Here is a 24,243-nt window from a genome sequence, read left to right on the forward strand (position 1 = left end):
GGAGCCCCCGCTGCTGGCTCCGTGCTGCAGGGGTGGGCAGAGCCCCCAGGTGGGCACCCCTCAGGTGGGCACCCCTCAGGTGGGCACCCCCCAGGATGCCACCCCCTGCCCCTGCCCTCCCACCGCACCCCAAAGTTCCTCCTGGGGCCCGGGCTGAGAGTTGATATTCTGCCCGCTCCCCTACACACATTGGCAATTAGATCATAATTGTAATATTTGCATATTCATAACAGCTGAAATTAATCGCATTTGCATAATGGTAATGAAAGGGACTTCATTAATTACCGCTTTTTTTTTTTTTTTTTCTGGGGATTTTGCATATAAATGGCTTCCATTAGGCAGGTTCAGCGGGTGGGAAGGCAGCAGAGCTGTTTTGGGACAGAGCTGCCCCCGGTGTGGTGACCGTCCTGTCCCTGGCTCCTGCCTGTCCCCAGCCCCTGGCAGCCCAGTGGGAGCCAGGACGGGCACCAGGGCTGCCGCGGCCACAGCTGCTCGAGGGCCAGACCCGGGGGCACTCGGTTAGTGCAGGGCTGGGGTGATGCTGCTCGGGGCTGGGAGTCACCTGGTGCCATCCTGGTGTCCCCATCCCATTGCTCTGCCTCTCCTCCAGGAGAGCTGCGCTGCCTGGTGTCTGTCACCCTCCTGCTGTCCCCAGGGCTGCCACCAAAAGGGGACACCAGCACCTCTGGGGTGCGGGATCACTCCCGTGTGACAAACTCGGGGAGCCCCTCTTGGGCAGCCCCACCACGGAGGGGATGTCCAGGGGCAGCACCAGGGCACCTGCAGGACCTCGGAGATGGGGACGTGGGGACAAACAGTGCTGGCACCCCTTTGTCCCCAGATGAGACGCGAGAGAAGAGATGGCAGCTGAAGGTAGCACGTGGAGGCTGGAGAGCTGGGAGCAGGGAGTGAAAGCTGGCAGTCGGCAAATGCAGATGCTGAAAATATCAATGAGAGCCAGCGGCTGGCGGAGTCGCGGGGAGCGGGAGATAATTGTGGAAGCAAACTGAGATAAAATCAACTGCAGGCAGCAGCAGCCTGGTCTGGAGGTGAGGGAAAGGTGACAAAGCTGTGGCCTGGCAGAAATTCTGCTCTAGGTTGTGCTGAGTGCAGGACGATGGGTTCGCCTTGGCGTGAGAGGGAAGGGCAGCATCCTGCACTGGTCCGCATGCCCTGGAGCTGGGGGCAGTGGGGAGCTCACATCCCATACAGAGCTGGCTGAGCTGCCCGTGTTTAGGGCCTCTGCCTCGCAGGGAGGATGCCGCAGCTCCATCGGGGTGCAGGGGCACCTCTGCTCTGCTCTGCTCTGCTCTGCCCTGCCCCGGCCGGGGCTGCCTCCCGGCCCTCGTTGCCTCCTAATGAATGGCTCCGTTCCTCCTGCTCCCCTCTCAGAAGAGGCCTGCAGAATAAATCAGTGCAGGAGACAGATTATGGCAGCTAAAGACTCCAAATGAGATGATAATTGCCGTGGTAATGACAGCGAAGAAGACCTGATGCTGCGGATAAGGAAATATCTCCACTGCTCTCGGCTGGTGCCCGGCCCAGGGCTGGCGCGGGTGGCACTGCGGGGACTGTCCCCAGGGCACCATGACCGGGCACCGCTCCCCTCCCACGCTGCTGCTGGGGCGGCACGGGGCTGTCCCAGCACCGCCTTTGCCCCAGGAGCCCCCCACAGCACCGGGGCACCCAGCGTCCATCCATGTGGCTCCCCGGCACCCGCAGCATGTCCCAGCGGAGGCGGGGATGCTGCAGCTCCGTGCGGTGCTGGGCTGTGCCTGGCACCCCAGGGTGCGGGACCAGGCACCGGCTGGGAGCCCTCGGTATTGTGTCTGGCCCTCTGCCATGGGGCCTGATCCTGCAGCCAACCATGTCCCCAGCACCTGCATCTGTAGGGGCACCGCTTGTGGGGTGAGGCTCGGCAGGGGGCCAGGAGCTGGGGTCGGGGCGCTGGGCGCGAGGCGGGCGGCAGTGCCGGGGCTGTTTGCCTGCTTCTCCCGCCGGCTGCGTGTCAGCTCTAATTAGGCAAACTTCTGTATTCATTGCGAGCCCAGCCAGCGGAGAATTCCACAATTGAATTTTAATGCCCTAAAAACACATTACAATCAGCCTGATTAATTAAGAGATGGCTTAACACGGTGACCGGGCTGCAGAGGGACACTCCAGGCAGGACCACGGGGCTGCAGCCTGCCAGGGGCCAGCAGGGCCGGTCCCGTCCCCAAATCCCCACAGGGCTGCAGGAGGGGACGGGATCCCTCCCCATGTCCCACCACCAGGACCACTGGTGCTGTGCACCCCCGCAGCTGCTCCCCAGCCGATGGGTGATGGCACAAGCCCGCAGGTGCCCTGCAGCAGATTTGGGGCCGGTGGCATCGCTGGGCGTGCTCCCCGGGTGCAAGCAGCCGCCGACAGCGTGATTGCAGGCGTCTGCTTAAATATTTGTGTGGAGCGACAAAGCCCTGGGCTGGTGGGGAAATCGCTCCCCGCCGAGGTGGCTGTTACGGGGCTGATTGGCACCAAGATTACAGGGGTGCAGGGGAATCGCTCGGAGCTGACAAAATAGTTGTGACAAACGTGCGTGTCGGGGGCGAGGGAGGCGGGCGCAGCCACGGCGCCGGCACGGGTGGCCCTGCAGAGGGGCAAAGCCCAGGGCAGAGCCTGCAGAGCCCAAAATTGGTGTCTGTGGGGGGCAACAGGGGGTGAACAGCGTAAAACGGGTGGGAAATGGGGAAATTCATAATCGTGGTAAAGGAGAAGTTACAAGCGGCAGCGCATAAATCAGGGGGAAATTGATAAAGGGAGCCTCTTGCCGGGAAGGGACCGGCAGAGGAGGGAGGAATGTCTAAGGCATAATAAGGCCAAAAGAAATCCTGGCAAGGCTATAAATCCTGCGCCCGCTGGAATTGTTCGAGCGCTAATGATCATGCAAAAACGCCAGACACGTTTAACAAATATTTCTGCTCTGTATTTGGAAAGAAGCGGGACGACATGTTTGAATCATACAAGAGTGATGAAGCCGTCTATTAATTACTGCCGGGAATGTTAAACAACATCTGCCAGCTCAGCAGGCCCAGGCACCGCCTGCACCGGCCTCCTCCAAGAGCTGGAGGAGAATTTGGCCTCCTCGTTAATTTCCCGTGAAATCTTGCGATGGCACCAAGAGCCCAGAGCCCCACGTGGGGCGAGCCCACCCGTGCTGCTGGGGCCGAGGCGGATGGACCAAAAGCGGCCAAATAGCAGGAAAATGACACTGAGGGGCTGGGGGGTGAGCAGTGCTGGGCCTTCACCTCCTTGCCTTGGCCTTGCCGGGATCGATGTCACATCCAGCCCCAGCTCGATGCTCGCTGATGAAGGATAGCCATAGTGCCGGCAGCGGCGTGCGTTTGTTCCCCAGCGTTGATGTATGGATTTTCATCTGAGCATTTTTGGAGGCTGCAAGGCGTCGAGCTCGCTAAAGTGCCCTGCAGAAGGCCTCACCCAGGTTTTGGGGACAGGTTGGCAAGGTTCCCCATGTGGTGCCCAGCAGTGACACTATGACAGGTTACAGCTGAAAGCCAAAAAGTAAAACGACCCCCCAGCACTGCCAAATTAAAGGGGCTGTTAATCCAGCTGAACAAGAGCGAGTTTCCCCGGTCCCAAGAGGAAACACCTCACATTTCTGGCAGGGGACCAGCTGCTGGCTTTTTGTCTGCTGGTACCTCCTCATTCAGTCGGGATGGGTTTTGGGATGACTGCCCACCTGGCAGGGTGATGGGCGCGGGTGGGACGTGCCACCCAGCCACCCCAGCCCACGGTGGTGCAGCCCTCCTGGTCCCTGAGGGTGGCATCTGAGCCTGGGGACAGGTAGTTAAAAATCCAGAAACATCATTTTAAATTAAAACACGGCTTGTGAAGAGAGAGAGAGAGATGAAATCTTGCCCGCAGCACAGCGAGCTGGGGGATTTAGGGGGTGCTGTGAGGACGCTGTCCCCGTGGGCTCCGAGTTGGCTGCTGCTGGTGCCATGGGGCACCCCGAGGCACCGTGCCGGGGCGCACGGCACTACCGCCTCCCCATCCCTGCCGTCACAGAGGCCACAGGCGGGTCTGCGCCAAAATGTCAGCTCGCTAATAAAACGAGCCGGAGCTGTGCTCTCCCCGGGACCATAAAGCTCGCGGCAGGGATGCGGCCGTGGCTGCCGGGGCGGGCAGGGCTGGGGGTGCCGGCGGCACGGCGCTGCCCCGGCCAGCCGACAGCGGTAAATCCTCAGCACCCTGTCAGGGTAAAGTGACAAAACACCCGACTGCAATGCAGGAACTGCAGTTATAACAAGAGAAAATCAATGAAATATATTACCGGAGATATAAAGACGCCATTAATTTGTAGAGCCCAGCAGACGCGCTCGGTGCCGGCAGGGCAGGTTTGATGTGCAGGCTGCCCGAATCCATGCCTCGTGCTCACACCCGCGGCCTCCTGGGGCCAGACCATGCCCCGTGCCCGACCTGGAGCCGTGGCTGTGGCCGAGTTTCCTGCAGCTGGGGCGGGCACGGCCTCGGCAGGAGCCTTGTGGCTCCACGGAGCCAGGTCCAGGCACAAGGGCCAGCAGCAAGGACTGGGGCAAGCACCAGGCTCGTTCAGGGGACGTGCCCCCCGGACACACGGCAGCCCTGTGCCTGCTGCTGTCCATCAGCGGGGACAGTTCTGATTATGGCTGAGAAGTCGAGTCAAGCTTCCCCTAATTGATTAATCAATAGCCTTAATTGAGTTGAGACTCTTTAACGGATAGCTTTGCTGCCACCTTCCCCTCTGCCTGCCGTGCCCCGACCTCCTCCCAAGCCCTCCAGCCGCGGGTGGAGGCAGATGGGGACAGCGAGGCAGGGCCCTGGGGACACCCCAGGGGACAGCTCGGGTCCCCTGGCGGGTTTGTCACTGAGGGAGGCGAGAGCTGGCGGTAGCCACATCCTTGCGCTGCTGTGATGGGGCTGGGAGCAGCGCCACATCCCCCATGGGTGCTGGGCCGGGGGACAAGGATGAGGACAAGGATGGGGACGAGGACACGGACAAGGACAAGGACAAGCACGGGGCCGGCCCTCAGCAGCCGCCCCAGCCCCGGGCGGGCTCCGGAGCCACGAGATGGCGGCGGCGCTGCCCCCTGCTCTGCATACCCCCGCCCCTCAGTCGCATATCCCCGCCCCGCCGCCATGTCGCTGCGCTTCTCGGCCAACGTCTCGTGGCTGTTCGCGGAGCTGCCGGGGCTCCCGGCCCGCCTGGAGGCCGCGTCCCGCTGCGGCTTCGCGGCGGCGGAGCTGGGCTGGCCCGAGGGGTGCCCGGCCCCCGCCCTGCGCCGCGCCGCTCAGCGGGCGGGGCTGAGCCTCGTGCTGCTCAACGCCCCCCCCGGTACCGCCGCGGGGACGGGCACGGGGGACTCTGGGGGGGCTCCGGGGAGCTGGCGGTGACCCCCCCCTTCTCTCTCCTAGGGGACCGGGAGCGGGGCGAGCTGGGGCTGGGCGCTGTGCCCGGCCGGCAGGACGCCTTCCGCCAGGGGCTGGCCGCCGCCGTGCAGTACGGCAGGGAGGTGGGCTGCAGCAGGTAGGTGCCCGCGGGGTCCCACGGCCGGGCCCGGGAGGAGCCAGCCCCGGTGGAGGCTGCCCCGGGCAGAGTCCGAAGTCTCCCGGCTGTGCCCTGTGCAGAGCGCCCCCGGGGCAGGACCCCCAGCAAGCAGTGACACGAAGCCTCCACTGCCCCTTGCCAGACCCCTGCCCGCTCCCCTCACAGCCCCAGCACTCAGACCCTGCTGCCCTGCACAAGGGGAGGCTGTGTCAGAGCCAGCAGCCACCTGGGGACTGGGTCTGTGCCCGCAGGATCCACCTGATGGCCGGGCGGGTGCCTCAGGGTGCCGACCGCGCAGCAGTGGCAGGGGAGATGGAGGCCACCTTCATCGAGAACCTCAGATATGCCGCGGACCTCCTGGCACAGGTACCGAGGGAAGGAGCCCTCCACGGGGGCAGCTGTTAGGGTACCGAGGGCAGGGAGCCCCCAGCCTGGCAGGGGGAAGGAGCAGTCCCCACTGCAGAGGTGAGGGGCCGTGCTGCAGGGTGACAGTGCTGTTCCAGGAGGACATGGTGGGGCTGGTGGAGCCTATTAACAGCCGCATCACCGACCCTCGCTACTTCCTCAACACCCCGCAGCAAGGTAAGGCGGGCACCCCTTCCACTGTCTCCTCCGAGGCAGACCCCCTGCTGTTACCTGGTTTGTACAGAATAAAAGCCTGGTGCTTGCAGCCCGGCAGTGACCGGCTCTCACTTCTTGCCCCCGTAGCTGTTGCCATCCTGGAGAAGGTGGGACGGCCCAACCTGAAGCTGCAGCTGGTGAGTCTGCACTGACAGCTCCAGGGGCCACCTCACACCTTGCATCCCTCCTGCAAAACAACCCCAGTGCCTGGGCATAGCTGAGAGCAGGAGGCAGGAGCCACCCAGCACAGCAGCGCGAGGGCCAGAGGCAAGGGTTACACTTCAGGGCTGGGCAGCCCTGCTCCTGCAGCCCCAGAACACAGCACACAGGAGCACAGTGCCTGGCACCCCTGGGGAGGCCCAGTGGCTGGGGGCATGGGGAGGGTCAGGGACCTGACACAGCCATCCCCAGACAGCTGCGCCACCTTTTCTGTTCCTACACAGGACATCTTTCACTGCCAGATCATGGATGGGAACTTGTCCCGCAACCTGGAGACGTACCTCCCGCTCATCGGTAGAGCCCTGCTCCTGGACTGGCTCCTGTGCGACCAGGGCGCAGGAGGGACGGGGAGGGGACCCTCCTCCTGCACACCAGCTGGGGATGAAGGGCTTCTCTCAGCTTACCTTGTACCTGCAGAAGGCTGCAGGCAGGGCAGCCTTGGGCACAGCCTCCCATTTCCTCCATAGGGCATATCCAGATAGCACAGGTGCCAGGGCGGCACGAGCCCGACAGCCCCGGGGAGCTGAATTTCCCCTACATCTTTGAGCTCCTGGAGTCCCTCGGGTACAATGGCTACGTGGGGTGTGAGTACACTCCAAAAGGTGAGTGGGGCTGGGGGCAGCGTGTGGCCTGAGCCCTCCAGCAGATCCTAGCATGGACCAGCACTGAGGGGCAGCACAGTCCCTACCTGGGGACAGCAGAGCAGAAGCTGTTCCAGCTCGCTTTGGGCTGCCAGCAGGACGCTGTCTGTCACTGCAGGAGACACGGTGGAAGGGCTGGGCTGGCTGCGCTCGTACTGGGAGAGCCGCGGTTTGCAGCCTGGTGGGACCAGCAAGGCAACGGAGTAAAGGAAATCACTGGAATAAAAAATCAAACCAATGGCCTAACCCAGGAGTGTGTCTGTCTTCTGGGGTAAGGAGGAGGTAGGTAGGGAAGGTCCCCTTTCCCAGGCCATACTCAGCACCTTCACTTCTGGGGGGGATCTAGGCAGAAGTTTCCAGGCCCCTGTGCTGAGGGAGCATTGACTTCCAGGGAAATGAGTGAGTTTTCCCATTCCGCCTCGAGTTTGCTGCTCCTGCTCAGGTAGGAGTCTACAGATAGAACCCAGCCTCCTCTGCTCCAGGAGGAGGCTTGCCACATCCTAGCCTAGCACACAAGTAGGGATCTGATTGAGTTTATTTCACAGATATGTCCATGGCTTTAATGTACACCTCCATAAAACCTTCCCCTGGTCCAGTTCACCCTTCCTGTCCCATTCAATGCTCTCTTGACGAAAGCAAAGGGCCCGGAGCAGGCCTCCCTGCCCAGCGGTGCAGTCTTTCCATGTGCAGGCAGTGGAAAGCCCTCCAGCCCTTCCTGACAGGCAGAACTCACTGCAGGTGCCCAAGGCACATCCCTGAGAGCTGCTCTGCTCCAGCCAGGCTGCAGCAGCCGAGCTCCTGTCCTTGCGCTTTGGTTGAAGGTCACCCAAACCTGCACCCCGGGCCCCAGCAGGCAGCCAGAGACCAAGGTGCAGCCGGGGCTGGAGCCCCCGTGGAGCAGCCGGGCTGCCTGCACCCATCTGCAAGCTCCTGTTGGGTACCCATGCGTGCTGCCAGCAGTGGTGAGCACAGGTCCCGCCCGGCAGTCTGTCCTTCCCCCTCGTCACCCACGGCACAGGCGTGCAGAGATGCGGTACGTGTGTCCCTCCAGGACGCGGGTGCCAGCGCTAGAGCAGGCCGGTCCAGAGGTTGAAGCAGGCGGTGTTGATGACTGACTCCAGGTGGTGGTACGTGGACACGAGCTGTGGCAGGGGGCTCTCGCTGTTCTGGGGCTGCACTGGGAACGGCTCCCGGAAAACCACGGTGAGAGACTGCCGAGAGGAAGAAGCAGGTCAGGGGATAGGATCAGGAGGAGCACCGCGTAGCCCCTAGCGCAGGTGCGTGGGCACTCGCTTGGCAGAATCAGGCAGAGAGTTGGAGAAGTCCCAAAGTGCCAGCGGCACTAAGCTGTGCCTCCTCCTGTGACAGCATGTTTGAGCCTCCTCCCAATTTTCACGGGGGAAATTAGGTGCAAGGACATGCCCACCCCCCGTCCCAGCCCCCGTGCATCCGCAGTTACACAAACCCCAGCAGCTGCCTCAGGAGAGGAGGGGATCCTACTGCCTCCACAGTAATAAGGGGTTCCAGGGAAATTAGAGGGAAATTTCTTCTACAAAGGCAAAGAGTAGGAGTGGAGCAAATGGGGAAGGGGAGGAGATTAGGTGTAATAACTGCAATCCTAAAAATAAATGCTAGCTGCTCTGTTCTCATTAATAACTGTGCTGACAAGGTGGGACAGGGGCAGAAGGGGGCAGAGAACAGGGTGCAGAAGAGAAGGTTGCAGGAACCGAAGCTGAAGAAACACGTGAGTGACTCAGTGCACTCAGAGCAGCACCGTGGGGGCAAGACACAGACTGGATGTTCTCCAGAGCTGAAGCAGAGCACACCTAGCAGCCAGGGCCTCCTAACAAACTTGTGAAGCCCTGAGAACAGCTACCTGACTGCAAAACAGCCACCGCACTGCTGCCTCTTAGGAGGGAAGAGAAAGTGATTTGTGAGCCTAACTCCAGGAGTGTGCAAGGCTTTAAAGCAGGCTTGGAAAGAACAAGGGAAAGGCAGCTCTGTTGTACCAAAGCGATGTGCTAACAGGAGAGCTTTCTTTGATAAGGTCATATTTCTAGACAAAGGAATCATGGCACATCTTATCTGAGCTTCGGGAAGGATTTGATGTAGGGCCACATGGGAAATTTAGGTAAGCTGAAGATAGGAATTAATGCAAAAAAATTAAGGTGAAAAGGGTAGTGCTGGAAGGGGAAGTGGTTGGCTGGAGACGGGTTACAGACGGAGCTCCTCCAGGATGGGTTCAGGGACTCACGTCACCGAGTACGTTAGTGAGTGGCACAAAGATGAGGAGCACGTTGATAAAATTTGAGGCACTAATTCAAAAGTGGATTGGGATAATACAAAAAAAAAAAAAGCCCTAGAGATTTTTTGAGAGGCCACAGGAAAAAGGATGAAGGTTTAGCGGAAAATACACGGTTATAACAGAAATCAAATCCTTCATGTTCCTAAGATGGAGCTCACTGGGAGCGGTGGTGGAGGTGCGAGAGGGGCTGGCTTGTCAGTGACCACGCGGTGGCACTACGAGCAGCATGACAACCACGAAAAGGCAAAACCACCCCAGGTTGTACCAGAAGCAGCCAGCAGGGACAGACAGCAAAGCCTGTCTTGTGATTGCAGAAGGCTCTGCTGAGATTTCTCAGGAACACTGCGTGCAGTCCCAAACACCTGTGTTTACAAGGGCTGACCCGAGCCTTTCAGGCTGTGAAAGACAAGGAAGCTGTCAGGGAAGGGAGGCCTGAAGCTTGTGCAGCACAGGGCTAGCAGAAAATTCTGCCTTTAAACGTGGAGGTCAACATAGGGCTGGGAAGCAGCAGGTACATGTGAAGAGCTGTTTCAGCTCTGAGCTGCCACTGGCTTGAGAAGTGGCAGATGAAAGTGGCTGCAACAAGAGCTCCAGCTCAAAATGGGAAGGAGGTGGCATCAGGTGGCAAGAAGCACTGAGCAGCCTTCCAGCAGGCACCACCTCTTCAGTCTCCCCTAGCCACGTAAGATGGTGTGCAGTTTGTTTCCAGAGGGATCAGATATGCTGCAGTCCCTGCTAAAGCCTCACTGGACTGAAGCATCCTTTAGATCCCCTGCTCTCACACAGAGCTGCATTCCCTGTGACCCACCTGATTCCCTGCCTGCAGCACAGCTGATAACAGAATATTTTCTGCTCTCAAGTCCATTGAAGGCCAAGGCCCATGCAGCTTTGCCATGACCCTCACTCACAGTTAGGTCCCCTTCCTTTTTGCTCAGGTAGGAGCAGCCTGCAACATTGCAGTTACGTGTGCTCTAGCTTTGGACTGAATAGGAAGGACTCAGCCTGGGCAGAAACAACTTGAGGGATTTAAGAACAACCCTGTGAAATAAAAGGATTGACTGCTCACTGTTTTTGAGTATAAGAACACAGGGGCATCAAATACAAAAAGCCTAAGTACGTCCAAAAAACAAGCCAGGGAAGCTCTTTACCCAGGCTGTAATTGCATCATGGAGCTGCAAGGCAGGAGAAATCACGGATATTAGAAATTAACCAAAAGAAATAAAGCCACTGAGGGCTATTAAATACAAGGCCTCTAGCTCAGGACAACCCTGTGCCAGATGGTCAGATGTTGGGACAGTTATTTGGGAAAGGTGTCAAAAGCTTCTTGACTTGCTCTTATTCTTCCCACGGGCACTTGCTCTCAGCCACTGCTGGATGAATCCAGGCAGACTGCTGGCCTGAGCCGATAAAACTGCTCTTGTGTTCGTGAGTTCTTACCGTCTTTCCTGAATGAGAGTCGAGGAACACGAGAACGAAGCAATCTGTGAACTTCTGGTTGAGCACAACCTGTCAAGAAAGCCACAGCACACATTGGGAAGGAGACAGCACAAACCCCAGGGCAGGGCTATGCACTACACCCACCCAGGGACATGCTAGCGTGCAGGGTGAGAGGCCTGATCAGGAGCAGCAGAGAGCAACGTGGCAGCACCCCAGCTGTGCTGACAGCACCCACCAGGCCCCTTGCTGTGGGAAGCCAAGGCAGGAGAGGGCCCTGGAAAAGGGGAGACAAGCCACAGGTGGGCCACGGGCTGGGTCTTACCAGGTACTGGGTGCCGGTTTCAGCGTTGTGGAAGTGCCGGCAGCTCTGGGGGAAGCGGCTCAACAGCACTTTGATGAGGCTCTGGTACCACGAGACCGTCATGGTGAGGAAGCAGCCCTGTGGGTGGAGAGGGGCAGATCTCAGCCATACAACGCTACGGCAGCCTTCAAAAACCAAACAGAAGCATCTCCCAGAGCCCACTGAGGTGTGCTGGCCCAGGGCCGGTAATTCTCCACAGACAGATCTGTGACCTCCCCCTGCCAGCTAGGAGCCATGTTCCTGCCTCTGCTCCCCCATCAAGCAGGAGGAGCCGTGCCCTGCAGTCCCTCCACCTGCAGCCCCACTCCATCCCCCAGCACAGGACGGCCACTGCTGGGCACCAGGATCACAGCCCTGCTGCTCACCAGCTGGGGATCCACGTCAGCGATGGATTTCCCATGCACGGCGTCGAGCAGCTCCTCCAGCTCCACCAGGGACAGCTTGCCCAGCTTCAGCTTGTCGGAGGCCAGCGGCTCCAGGAGGAAGAGGCGCTTCCAGAGGTTGTCCCTGCGGCAGTGGCACTTGGCCAGCTGCACCATGCTGCTGAGCTGCTTCTGGGCCGAGGCCACCTCCGAGGCCAGCAAGGGGAAGAGTGGCGAGGTGTAGAAGAGCCCGGGTCCCAGTTTCACTTGCTTGCCCCCCGCGTAGAACTCGCTGCTGTCCTCCACGTCCTGCCACAGCTCCTGCTCGGCCGGCTGCTGCCGCGCCAGGCTCGGCTCCGGCTCCGCGGCCTCCCAGGCCGCCCGGCCCACCACCGGCTCCAGCACCTCTCGCTGCAGGCGGGGCAGCTTCTTGAAGCGCCGCATATCGGCCGTCAGCCGGGGGAAGAGCTCCCGCTGGCTGGTCATGATGACGTAGAACCGCAAGCTGAGAGCAAGGAGACATTGTGAGCTGGGGAAGGGCAGCTCTGCCCCCACCAGCAAGGGTGTTCCTCTGCCCAGGGCAGGGCAGATACCGCACTGCCCTGTGAGGAATCTCCCGAGGTAGCACCACACCTGCCTGTGATGCCCCAGACAAGGCCAGTCCCTCCCAGAGCCCTCTTCCCTAGCCAGGAAGCCTCAGGGACATGCCTCTGGGCCCTCGGTTCTCACCGGAGCATGCGCCTCTCCGCCTCACTCTGCTCCTCGAACGGTGCTGCGCTGTGACACACCAGCAGGGACACGTCAAAGTCGTCGTGATGACGCAGACCTTCGGAGTCCTTGTAGGAGCCCGAGCTGGGAGCAAGAGCACATCAGTGTGAAGGGGATCCCACCTGGTTCCCACAGAGCTCTTGGTCAGCACAGAGTTGCTGGGCATGCGGGATCTGACACAGCAGGACCCCTCAAAAGCACTGCAGGAAGTGGGTCAATCGCATGTGCATACACAAACACACATGGCCACCACCCCTGCTGGACATCATCTCAAAAAGGCTGGGTAGAACCACTGCCTGGCGCTATGTAGGACAGAGTCAGCTTTGCTGGCACCTTTGAGGCCAAACTCCTCAAGACTGGGGTGGTGCTGGGCAACTTGAGGCAGCTCCAGCAGCCTGCAGCCGATGCACTCACCTGTTCCAGATAGAGACCAGCGCGTACTCGTTCTGCTCGGTGCCTGGCGTCCCCTTCTTGCTGTCACTGCCTGTAGCTGGCCGGGCCATGCGCAGGGGTTTCATGTGGTAGGTGTTGGCGTGGTCGGCAATGTAGTTGTAGAGCTGGTGGGCAGTGATCATGTTGGTGGGCAGGGCCAGCATGCCTGGTGGAGGAGGACACATTATTGCCATGGGAGTCACTCAGTGCCTGTTGCCTGGGCAGGGCAGCGTCCTACAAACTGCTCTGGGGGACACAGCTCTAGAGCAACCATCATCCCTTCCACAGCTGGGCAGCAAGGACTTCCCCTGGAGTGGCACCTCATGTCACCCTCCTCCTGGATGCTTGCAGGGTCAGCTGTATTTGTAGAATACTTGGGAACCTTTTGCCAAGTCATGGGCTGGTGATCAACCCCTGACTGATTACCTGTTGAGCTACTTACCCTGGAAAACATGGTTGCGGCCAAATTTGGGGATGTCAGGGTGATGGGCGATGAAATCCTCCAGGAAGCTGGTGAGATGGTAGCCCTGGCGGAGAGTCATGTGGGAGCCCAGCAGGTACTGGTGGACTATCCGCAAGTGGAAGTCGTAGCTGAATGAGTGCACGTGCATGAGGTCCCGCACCTTGTCACACTCCTCCGTGAAGAGCATGGAGAGCTGTGGAGGGATAAGGAATCAAGGCAGGCATGTTACCAGGCACCTCACACCCTTGTGCACGGCAGCACCAGTGCAGTCACCCCTGCCCTGACACCACAGCAGGATGCAGCCCAGAAGCTGTGTGCACAGTGCAAATAGCAGACGTGCAGACCTGGCCCCTGGGACCAAGGGAGCCAACTTGGTAGCAATTTCCAAACCTGACCCCATCACTGGTCTCCAGTAGCAGCACGGACTGAGCAGCACTGCCTCCTTTTCAGCATCGGTACCTCTCCCCCTTAAACCGAAAGCCGTGTGGACGTGAAGGAGGACACAGCCTCCCTTCAGCCAAGTGCTGCTCTGCGCTGCCTTGTCCCTGAGCAGGTACAGGATGCACCGGGGCTGGAGCCCCAGCAAGTTCTGGATCCCCAGGCAAGGACTGATTCACCGAGCAGCCCTGGGAGCAGGAGGCAGCCTGTGCAGAGTGGCTGACCCAGAGATGGGCATCAGAGCTGCTAATGCCCCATAAAAAACAGCGACCCAGACGTGGCTGGTGTGTCACAGCTGTGCCTGGGGGACAGACTCTCCAGCACGGCTGTCCCCTCTGCCCAGCATGCTGGACCTTCACCAAGGCAGCACCAACCTTCACACACACACACACACGCCCTCAGCCATGCCCCCAGCACAGCTGCTGTGGCAGGGGATGGTGTTGGTGAAGCCTCAGCCTTGCCCTCATGCCAGGAGCCCGCAGTGCCATTTTCATGTCTTTCAGCTCTTTGCCCTCTTTGGGCAGTTATCCCACACCCTAATAATCTCTTGGCTTAAGGACAGGGCAAGCAGGGAAAACCAAGCAGGCAGGAGGCAGTGGCACAAGAACACATCTGCTCTCTGCCCCGTGAGCCAGACGGCCCTCTGCGGCACGTACTGCTCCGGCAGCAGGAGGCGAGAGGCTGGCTGCTGGGGCACAAAGGGTGAAAGCACAGCCCGTGGGTTCAGCCCTGCGCTGGGCAGGTCCTGCTGTGCCCAGCATGGCAGCGGGAGGAGAGGACGTACCGCGGACTCAGAGACGGAGCTGGGTCCCATGCAGCTCTTGCTGCGAGCTCTGGCTGCAAGAGTGCCCTGATGGAGAGAGATGCACAGCCAGTGGGAAGAAGGACAAGGCACTGCCCTGTTCCTGCTCCAGCCCGTCCTACACAGGCCCAGGGTGGGACATGGGGAGAGACGGGGCAGAGGAGCCCTGCCCCACCTGAGGGACCTCTGGGCTGGTTCCAGCACGTGGCAAGGCTGGCCAGCCCCCTGCAGCAAGCCCCATACCTCTCACCCGCTGCTCCCAGCACTGTGCCCTCCCACTGCAGAACCCTGCAAAGCCTTTTCCCAAGTGAGCCAGAGAGCCTGGAAGATCCATGCAATGCCAGCTGCAGACTGGTAACCCTGCCCTATGCAATGCAGGCTTCCCAGAAAAGCCTCAGCCAACTCTCAGGGACTACAGCAAGGTCCTCGTAGGCTCTAAGCTTACACAGCTATTCTTGACATATATAAGACAAAACATTGCTACAGAGCCACCCAGGAAAGGGAATTATGGTCGTATGTTTCTGCTGCCTCAGACAGGCTGGAGGTAGCCAGCCTCTAGGCAGCCACCCAGTGCCCTGGGATCAGGCCGGAGACACCCTAACGCACCAAAAGAAAAGGGTGCAGGCAGCCACACAACGCTGTAGAACAAGGCACAGAGGTGTCAAGAACCAGGGCTCATGGTGTAAAAAGTGATCTGCTCCAGCAAAGGGCAGCCAGCCATGTTCACAGATCCCTGTTCCCATTCTGCTTCCCTCTTGCTCAATGGAAGCAGAAAGCTTCTGGCTTTCCATGCACTGGCTTTCTCTGGAGCAGCCATTTTTGGCCAAAATTGCTCCTGTTCCTTCCCAGCATGTTCTAACTTGCTCCCCAGACCTAGGACAAGAGTCATCCTCTTGTAAAATTGCCCATCCCCTTGCATTGCACTCCAGGTCTGCTCAAGCAGCCTGCTACACAGGGCATGCGACTGCAGAAGGCTCTGCACAGTTCTGCTTTTCCAGGAGGGAGCTGAGCTTTCCAGAACTTGCTGCACCCGAAACGCCCGCTCTGTCCCACAGCAGCCCCTGACTCCAAGGAGCACCAGCTGCGTTTGCAAAGCCATTACCTGGGAGTTGACAGACTGGCCCATGGGGATCCGCGAGCACTCCAGCGCGTACTGCTTCACACAGAAGTAATAGCCCTGGAGGAGAGAGCACACTGAGCACAGCACAGGCCCTGGGTCTCTCCAAGGAAGAAGGGCAGCTCCCACAAGGCTGGCTGCACCCCAGACTTGTCAATTCATCCTCTGCGCTGGGTCCCTGACACTCCTGCTCCCTGTTTCATCTCCTTCTCTCTGAACTACACGGGTCTCAGGAAAGGCCAGCCAACATGTGTCTGAAAACAGAGAGTGCTACCTGGTGCTATGTTCTTGCTTCTTGTATTAGTTCCACTTCAGGCAACTCTTACTGCTCTCAGCCCTTCAGAACTGATCCAAAGTCCTGCAGGACTGTGGAAGATGCAAGACCAGAAAGGACTAATCATATGTTCCTGCTGTACTCCTCATCTTTCACACTGCCTCCTCTTCAGGCTGTCCCAGACTCCCACAGCCCATACTTGGTTTCTTGTTGTCTCACCTGAAAGGCCAGCTCCATCAGCACAATCCCGCCTGGAAGAGCTCTCTGCAAATGATAGGTGGCAACAGCAGGGCTTGTGCTCTGGGAAGAGAAAAACAAAGCTGGAGAGGCTCTCTGGCACAGGAGAGCAGTCCCCACACCACGGTGCAGGGCTGTCATGAGGTTCTGTGGCAGAGGTGGAAACAGAGGAACCTCATCAACCAACCTCACTGGAGGCAGGTGAGCAGGCATGGCAGAGCTGACTATGAGAAGAATTCTAACAAAGCTAATAAGCAGCCTTTGAGAAGCTGCTCCCTTCACCTCCTGCCTACACTGGGGAGGAGGTCTCCAGTTTGAAGGCCCTGTGAGCTGAGGGGTGATGCTGCCCACAGAGCCTCACTCCCACCTCTCCCTGCTGAGCACTCACCAGGTTATCACATCTGCCTCACACAGCAGTTATCAGAGGCATCCAACTGGGATTTAGAGCTTTGCTGCCAGAAAATTCACTTGCCCCTGCACTAAGCTGTTCCCGTGGATTGCTCTCTCCTTGTTTTAACTGCAAGGTGTTGTCTTGCCCAGTCCTGTACCAACTTGGGCCCCCAAGCATACCCCATAAGCAGGTACCAGGAAAGGATGACAATAGGGTCGGCAAATGCTGTGCTTCCATTCTCCCTGGGTTTCCTGACCCACAGGTGGATTCTGCCTACCTAGAAATTTTGATGGATTCCTCTTCCAGGTACTTACCTATTCTCTCTTTAACCCATATAAGCTCTTAATGTTCACAAAACCAGTGCCACCTGATGAATGAAGAAACACTCCCTTTCACTTAGACTAGCCCCCAATGTTCTCATTTGATAGTGAAAAAAGACAGCAGGTAGCCAATCCCTTTCCTGGCTAGCTATGCACACAAGAAGGCAGCATCTCCTGCCCTCAAGTTGTCCTGCTGCACTTCCAAGCTGTTACTGTCCTCTTGAGATTTGCCCTGGTTCCACCCAGTCTCAGGAAGGGTTTCTGAGAGCTGCAGGAAGACAGGCAGGAAGAGAAGGAGGTCTCACCTGGCCCAACATCCCAAAGACGGCTCTGGTCTAGGTGGATTCTTTTCCTGCTTCAGTCCCCTCTCTGCTCTCACACCTCCCTTCCATGAGAAACTGATTCAAAAGCCAACAAGAAGTGCCCCATGCCACAGCCTGACTTCCATCCCAGTTCCACCACTTCTCTAGCAGCACAAGCACTCACCTTGGGACTCCCCTCTGCTTTTGGCTTTGTGTAGGAAAAGGATCCTCTCCCCTCCACACCCATTGCTGCCAGAGCTCGGATCCGACTTGTGCTACTGGAAGTGACAAGAGAGAGCCTTGAGCAGGGGAACCGACCCCTCCAGTTGTGCCAACCCAGGGCACGGCTCTGGGTCAGCCCCTCTCCACCAACAGCTCTCCCAGAACATCACTGACCTGCGCGTGGTGGGTGACGGTGGCCGCACCTGGACCAGGATGAAGCCCATGCTCTGCAGGTACTGGATGTATTGCTGCAAGAAGGCGTTGCACATCTCCTGCAGCCAGGGCTCCTCCTTCAGCTTGCAGGGCAGTCCTTCCGCCGAGTCACAGCTGTGGCTGCGGTCTCTCCCTGAAGCTGTGGAGTCATTTGAGCGGTGGCGCTTCTGGGAGAGAAAAATAATTTCCTGAGGAGAGCTGCTGTGACTGCTGTGCGAGGGGACGCTCGCTGGGAAACCACCAGCTGCGCTGGCTGAGCAGAGGGCAGATTCCCCGCTGCCAGAGAGCACTAACAGCTGACACTGCACGTGCTGGAACACAAGATCCAAGGCTTACCCAGCCCCTGCCTGACCTAACAGCACTGCAACGGACTGCCAGAAGAGGTGCACTGGCAGGAGGGGATAGATAATTCACATCTCCCCCCACAGAATGGCTTAAGCAAAGTCCTGCTTCACTCTCAGCCGGTTCACACAGAGCTCCGTGGTGCCTCAGCTTCTGCTGCCATGTAACAGTCCAATTCTTTTATGAATCCTGATGACATCTTGGGTTTTACTTCTAGTTCAGTAACACAGTATGAATAATGTTTCCTTTTAGCCATTTTCAGTTCCCCTTTTGATGTATTTGAATACTACTTGTCTTTGTGCTATGAGACACTGAAGTTTCTTTTCTTGATCTCCCTCCTTTGAGCCTGTGGCTCTCTCACGTATTTCTATCTGCCCTTTCATCTGCCCCAGAAGTAGGTCTCTTTACCTAGAGTCTCTCCAGCTTCTCTCTAACCTTCTCCGAGTTGCTCTAGTTCAGTGCCTTAGCCACAAGATGCCTGGTGTCTCACTTGTCCAAACAAAGACATTCATCCATTAGTATTTTAGAAAAGTATTCGAATATCATCCACAATAACAGCACACTTTTCTGATGTATTCTAATTGGTTTGCCTTTTGTATCAAACTGTCCACGAATTGCAGAAACCCACTGGGCTGTCTACTCTGCTCACACAGGCTCTGCAGTTAGTGTGCAATACAGGAGGAATTAAAGTTTCTTCCCACATTGTGCTCTGCTTTCCTGGGAACCAGGTCCCAGCTCCAAAATACCCCTCATTTCACAGGCTTCTCAAGGGAGAGTTCCTTTCAGCCCTTCTGTTCGGAGCAATCTGAAGTGCTACACAGCATCTCCGAGCCTGGCATCTCATATGTGCTGCGATAACTTATCTGCAGATACAGAACCCAATACACAACCTTGAAACCCCTGCTGCCAGGCTCTTCAAATCAAATAGCCAATTTTCACTTTGCTCTGTTCCAAACACAAAGTTAAGATTTCATTGGGGTAATACTTTTCTTTTCTCTTTTGAGTGCTCAATTTCTGTAGCAACCTCTGCTTAAAGACCCTGTCAGAATCCTCTTGACATTTAGATAAATTACAACAGCTTTTTCTTCCCTTCTCACACGTACAGACCATGAATGGCCAGTACAGGATCTGCACTGCTTAGACTCTATCAGGCTGCAACCTGCTCAGGATTCAGGCAGCTTGCTTTCAATTGTTCCAGCTATTTGCTGGGTCCAGGCAAGTTCTACCGGGTCTGGCTGCTGAATGCACAGGGGGAAGTTTTGTTTCCCCAACAGGTTAGAGCCAGACAGCTGGCTTTGCTAGACTCGCCCCTGGATTCCCTGGGTAGCCAAGTCTTCCTAGGGATGGTACAACAGCAGGAAAAAGGCTTTGATGACCCAAAGATTTTCTCAATCTCTGTCTTCACCATGGTGAAAGCCCTGGGCCAAGGGTGCAAATTCATCCTGTAATGCAGGGGTCAGCTCTCCTCTGAGCTATCTTGGAAAAAAGACTGCAAAGCCATCCTCTTTTTTCCAGTGCATAAAACCAAACCCCACTGTCCCTTTCTGGCACTCACCTTCCCTTCTACCTTGCCCTGCTGGTCAGTCTGGATCTGCTGCCGGAAGGCTGGGTCGAAGAGCAAAGGGGTAGCACAGTAGTGAACAAGGCGTGAGGACTGCTTCAGGGTCTCCAGGTCTGCCAGCTGCATAGCACAAGAGGAACACAGTTACAAACATGCATAACTCACCAAGACCAGGAACAAGCTGTCTGTAACATTACCGTGCTGCTCAAGTGGGGATCAAACTTTCTAGGCAACCACCCTGCTTTTACAGTTCTTCCAGTGCTGGGCAGCAAAGCCCCATTTGCAAATCCCAGCACTAGAGCCCAGCAGACCCAGAAGTTCAAGCAGAACACACTGCTCCACGGCCAGATACCACCCCTGGTACACAGCCCACTCCAAGCTCCACTGCTCCTTTTTGGGCCCACTTTGCTGCCTGCCTGAGCTGCACTCACACTGATGGGCATGTTGGACTGCGCTGATCTCTGCTGCCAGGTCACAAAGAGATTCTCAATCTTCATCTGCTTCTCCAGCTCTGGAGGAAAGAGAGCAGCCATAGATGTATCAAGCCACATCCCCAAATGCTGTCACTGCATATCACTCCCATCCTCCCCACTCTACTTACACAGGCCACAACCCATCCCATTACCCCACAGGAATATCTCAGAACTGCCTCCTCTGCCAGAACTTCCAGTTTGCTCCTTCTGAGCTCCTTTTCCAGGAGCAGGGGTGGGAAGAGGCAGTTAGACTCCAGTGACAGCACGCCTCTTGCTTTACCTTTCCTCTCCATGCTCTTGATTTCCAGGAACTGGGCCCCATGCCGAGCCACGGGGTCAAAAGGTCCCAGCTCGGGCCCATGGGGTATGTGTTTGACAGTGGTAACATCCCGCAGAGCTTCGTCGAAGGGCACCACATCGGGATGGAAGTGCAGAGGTGGCAGGCTGCGTGCAGAGCTGCTCAGCCGGCCTTGGTCCTTGCTGGGTGGGGGAGTGGGGCTCCGGATCAGTGCATCCACCTCCAGAGTGGAGTTCAGGAAAGGATTTGGCTCCTAAGCAAGGAGACACAGCCATGAAAGTCTCCTTACTGCCAGCCTCAGAGCAAAGACTCACAAGAACAGAGTAAACCCAGTTTCTGTCATCTCCAGACATCTCTGTTGACCTTCTCCACCACCAGTGCAGAGGCCTGAAGCCTTGGCCCAGCATGGCTGTTATGTGCAGTGGGAAGTTCGTTCTTCAGCCTCCTCTACCCTGAATATTCCAGTCACAAATACTGCCAACTACAGAGCCTACTTCCCTTTCCACCTCTGGCTGTCTGCTGGAGCAGACAACAGCATCCTGGCTGGACACAGTAACAGTTGGGCATGCAAGCCCCTGGGGATGCCTTCCAACTGGTGCACAAAAGCACAGAAGTGTCTGTGAACCTCCTCAGACCCCAGAGCTGCCAAGGCCCCTGCAGATGGGGAAAGGAGTGCCCTGCCAGGCGGGGTGCCCTACCTGCTTGCTGTCCTCGTGCCACGGCGTGTCCATGAAGCAGTGGTGGTGGAAGAGTCCCAGCTTCTGGCTGATGAGGCAGTGCACAATGTGCGACCGGGCGTTCTGCCACTGCAGCAGGCGAATGAGTGAGCAGTTCAAGTTGGCTCCCAGGTCTGGGGACCAGTTGTAGGTGTAAAGTGTCAGCTGGAGAGAGAAGAGAGGGAGGAAGGGTGAAAGATATGCTCAGTCCTGCACAGTGACACGGGCTGCTCCAGGTGCTTTGGGAGGGACTTGCTGCAGCTCCAGGTGGCTTCAGATGGTGAGGCTGGGACAGGGATAGTGACAGCCACCCATTTACACCACCCAGTTAACAGCCACAGCAGAGGGTGTTGAACTGGCAGCACAGGTGCCATGGCTGATTTGGGCCCTGCTGTGGGCAACAGTCAACTGCAATCCACAGTGGGACAGCAGGAGCCAGGGACAGCTGCAGGGAACCGCTGCTCTGCTTGTGGCACAGGGCTCCTGCCTGGGGCAGGCTGGTTGCCCACAGCAGCACTGTTCCTCTTTCTAGCCCTGGGCCAGCTGGGAAAAGGCTGGCTTTCAGCAGGCAGTATCACACAGGCATCATGGCTACCTTTTTGTCAATAATCTCCATGAAGAGAAACCTCTGCCGGGGTGCCAGGTCTCGTCCAGCGAGGCTTGGGTCAGAGCCTCTCTCTGCTGAGGTGAATTCCATGGCCTCAAAGCGCTGGAGCCCTTTGTGAGCTGGAAGAAGCCAGAGCTGTCACCCTCAGTACCCAGAGCTGTCACCCTCAGTACCAGTCCATCCCAGGACAGCAGGACATTGTGCCATGGTACTTACTGCTCAGCTCATCACTCCCAAAAGACAGCTGAACACAGTCCACACATCATCTAACCAAGACCCTGAGCAACAGTGTTGGTATTTTCCTCATCGCAACCCAAAGCCTCCCCTCTTGGGGCCTTTGTTCACTTTTACCTTTATTACTTATGTTGCTGTGATAACCCTGTGTGATCAGTCAGCTCACCCTGGCTCTGCTTCATCATTTCCAACCAAAGTCCTCCCAGGCCCCATGATTTTCATCTCAATCCTATTTGCCCAGTTCTTCATATTTTTCCCTGCATACCTCCCCCTGAGATACCCCTTGAAATAGGCAGTTAGAAGCACATCTGAGAATAAGATCCCAGCAGCTGACAATGGACACCTCACTGCCCACCTCTGGGCACAGGCAGCCCGTCCCAGCAAGGAGAGGCACCCTGCCCATACATCTCCCACCCCAAAAGTCCCCAGCACACAACCCCACGGACCCTGCTCACCCTGCTCCGTGCTGCAGCGCCACTGGTGGAAGTTGCGCCCCAGCAGGATGAAGTGTCTGACGGCTGCGGGGCGAGGACTGGCACTCTGGCCGGGTTTATAGGGCAGGAAGGCAGTGCTCCCATGGCAGCTGCAGGGAAGAGCAAAGGTGTGTGACAAACAGAGCCATGGGAGCAGAGGCTGGCACAGCTGATGGGCTACTGCTGGTGCTGAACAGCCCCCGTGAGCCACGTAACTCACCTGATCTTTTCAAACACCTTGACGGTGGTGTCGCTTGCCAGGGCAGTGACCAGGTTCACCACTTCCACCAGGATGGAGGACAGGAGGAAGCGGGACACGATCTCTGCTGAGCACTGCTGCACGGACGGGCACCCTGCGGGGGAGAAGCACTATTGGACTCAGCCAGGACTCCCAAGCCCTGTCCTTGGCAGTGCAGAAGGCCAAGGAGGCCCCACTGCAGGGCTGCTGCCCAGGGCAGGCCAAATTCCTGCCTCGCCTGAAGCAGAGGCAGAGCTGTAGAACAACGAATACAAAAAAAGATAAAAGCTGAAATCATCCCTGTTTCAGGTTCCGGCCTGAAGTCAAGCCTGGAACAAATTTCCCACATGCACTTCATTCCTCCATACATTCCTTGTTTCCTGCCTTATTCCTCATCAGAGAGGGTGGACAGCTCTGCCTTGCCAGCGTGAGGTGTGAGGACAAATGCTGGAGTGGGCAGTATTCAGAAAGCAGCAACAGAGCAGCCACAAAGACCCAGATCCTGCCATCTGAAGGGCATCCCTCTTCCACTTTGCTACCTGCCTCCTCCTCTCCCCTCTTCGCATGGGTGGGGGTTTTCCATGCGGCTTCTCAGTCCCAGCGTGTTTCAGAGGCTCAGATCCTTCCTCCCTGCTACATCTGGCTGCTCCATCATTTCCACAGCTGCTGTGGCCTGAGATACATACCCAGTTGGTTCATGAATGCCATCCACTGCTGGCAGGTTTGACTGAAAAGCGGGTGCATGGTGCCCACGTCCCCTTCTTCCAACTGGCAGGCTCGGCGCCTGGGAAGAGCAGCATCATTATACAAGATCAAAATCAAGACCAACAAAGACAAAAAGGTGCAATGGTTCCCTCCCAGCTCCAGAGCAGAGCCCAGGGAATCCCCTTTTTGGGTTGCTATAGTGCTTGAGTTTTGTCCCCCTGGGTCTGCAGCCATAGGTGTTGTGTGGGGAAGGGACCTCTGGCAGGGAGAGCCAGCTGTGCTCCCAGCAGCAACACAGATCACAGCTTTGTGTGTGGAAGGCAGCTCCCCTAGCTGGCTGCCTAAGGGAGACACTGCAAGGAAAGGGGATGTTGTACAGAGGGTTGAGATGCACAAAGAGACAGGGGGATGTCAGGCCGGGGAGCTCTGCGCAGCAACACCCCAGCTGCCTGGCCACAGCCCACACTCACCTCTGTGCCTGTTCCAGCTCAGCCGTGGCTGTGGCCCGATCCTGGCTCAAGTGCTGCTTGACGTTCTCCGTCTTGTGTCGCCGCCTTGTGCGAGCCTCTTCTGGCCTCTCCAGCACAATGTCATCAGTAGTCTTGGGGCTGCCCAGCTCTGAGGACTCTGCCTTGCTCTAGGAAGAAGCGGTGCAGGGTTAAGGCTCTGCATATCCACAGCCCAGCTGCTCCCCTGATCTCAAACACCCGGGTTACCAAGCCTGGCCTCCCTATCCCAGCCAGATCCCTCCCTTCTCTCCCTCCTGGCCTAACACACCACGAGGCCCTGCGGGCCCTGCTCCCCACCAGTCCCCCAGCAGTGTTACCAGCATATCCCAGAAGCTGCGGCGGCCCAGCTTGCTTGTGGGTGTCACTGGCTCCCCAGGGCTGGCTGAAGGGGCAGATGTGAACTGCAAGGGTGGAGGGCAGCTCTTGCCAGTCCCACTGGTACTCATGGCCAGGCCCTTGGTCTCTGACATGGTCCTCCTTAGGCCTCCTGTGGAGACAGAGCAAATGAGATGCTTTAGAGCTCCCCACTGTGACATCCACGTGCCCATGGCTTGTGTACCCCACCATGGCTGGCCAGA

At 57.7% G+C, this 24,243-nt stretch overlaps 2 protein-coding genes across 10 annotated transcripts in view; one reads left to right on the forward strand and one right to left on the reverse strand.

The window, feature by feature from the left end:
• The first annotated feature begins 5,151 nt into the window (after positions 1 to 5,151).
• HYI (hydroxypyruvate isomerase (putative)) lies at positions 5,152 to 7,311 on the forward strand. Its single transcript, XM_068689774.1, has 8 exons — positions 5,152 to 5,371; positions 5,452 to 5,563; positions 5,836 to 5,950; positions 6,088 to 6,166; positions 6,293 to 6,342; positions 6,649 to 6,718; positions 6,892 to 7,026; positions 7,184 to 7,311. The coding sequence occupies exons 1-8, from the start codon at positions 5,176 to 5,178 to the stop codon at positions 7,270 to 7,272; spliced, it is 846 nt and encodes a 281-aa protein (XP_068545875.1). The 5' UTR covers positions 5,152 to 5,175; the 3' UTR covers positions 7,273 to 7,311.
• Positions 7,312 to 7,582: 271 nt separating this feature from the next.
• SZT2 (SZT2 subunit of KICSTOR complex) overlaps positions 7,583 to 24,243 on the reverse strand; it is a 55,765-nt gene continuing 39,104 nt past the window's right edge. For 6 of the 9 annotated variants that reach the window (XM_068689768.1, XM_068689765.1, XM_068689769.1 and 3 more), the window contains exons 52-73: positions 23,983 to 24,152; positions 23,627 to 23,793; positions 23,138 to 23,235; positions 22,434 to 22,566; positions 22,196 to 22,323; positions 21,495 to 21,625; positions 20,882 to 21,064; positions 20,166 to 20,436; positions 19,844 to 19,923; positions 19,407 to 19,532; positions 17,471 to 17,676; positions 17,259 to 17,352; positions 16,044 to 16,124; positions 15,536 to 15,610; positions 14,416 to 14,481; positions 13,173 to 13,386; positions 12,713 to 12,896; positions 12,260 to 12,382; positions 11,534 to 12,035; positions 11,130 to 11,246; positions 10,808 to 10,876; positions 7,583 to 8,276 (exon numbers count right to left, since the gene is read on the reverse strand). In XM_068689768.1, coding sequence (XP_068545869.1) covers positions 8,133 to 8,276; positions 10,808 to 10,876; positions 11,130 to 11,246; positions 11,534 to 12,035; positions 12,260 to 12,382; positions 12,713 to 12,896; positions 13,173 to 13,386; positions 14,416 to 14,481; positions 15,536 to 15,610; positions 16,044 to 16,124; positions 17,259 to 17,352; positions 17,471 to 17,676; positions 19,407 to 19,532; positions 19,844 to 19,923; positions 20,166 to 20,436; positions 20,882 to 21,064; positions 21,495 to 21,625; positions 22,196 to 22,323; positions 22,434 to 22,566; positions 23,138 to 23,235; positions 23,627 to 23,793; positions 23,983 to 24,152 — 3,362 coding nt within the window. In that variant the 3' untranslated portion in view covers positions 7,583 to 8,132. The remainder of the gene's footprint in view (positions 8,277 to 10,807; positions 10,877 to 11,129; positions 11,247 to 11,533; positions 12,036 to 12,259; positions 12,383 to 12,712; positions 12,897 to 13,172; positions 13,387 to 14,415; positions 14,482 to 15,535; positions 15,611 to 16,043; positions 16,125 to 17,258; positions 17,353 to 17,470; positions 17,677 to 19,406; positions 19,533 to 19,843; positions 19,924 to 20,165; positions 20,437 to 20,881; positions 21,065 to 21,494; positions 21,626 to 22,195; positions 22,324 to 22,433; positions 22,567 to 23,137; positions 23,236 to 23,626; positions 23,794 to 23,982; positions 24,153 to 24,243) is intronic. The other 3 variants (XM_068689773.1, XM_068689772.1, XM_068689771.1) reach the window with 1 other exon arrangement.

This window comes from Anas acuta, chromosome 8, assembly GCF_963932015.1.
Source record: "Anas acuta chromosome 8, bAnaAcu1.1, whole genome shotgun sequence".
NCBI classification, from domain to species: domain Eukaryota; kingdom Metazoa; phylum Chordata; class Aves; order Anseriformes; family Anatidae; genus Anas; species Anas acuta.

Excerpts from the sequence above, each read along its gene's own strand:
- HYI (XM_068689774.1), top strand. The coding sequence starts at position 5,176 with ATGTCGCTGCGCTTCTCGGCCAACGTCTCGTGGCTGTTCGCGGAGCTG. Across the intron at positions 5,372-5,451 it reads GCTGCTCAACGCCCCCCCCG|GGGACCGGGAGCGGGGCGAG; the intron begins GTACCGCCGCGG and ends TCTCTCTCCTAG. Across the intron at positions 6,719-6,891 it reads GACGTACCTCCCGCTCATCG|GGCATATCCAGATAGCACAG; the intron begins GTAGAGCCCTGC and ends TTTCCTCCATAG.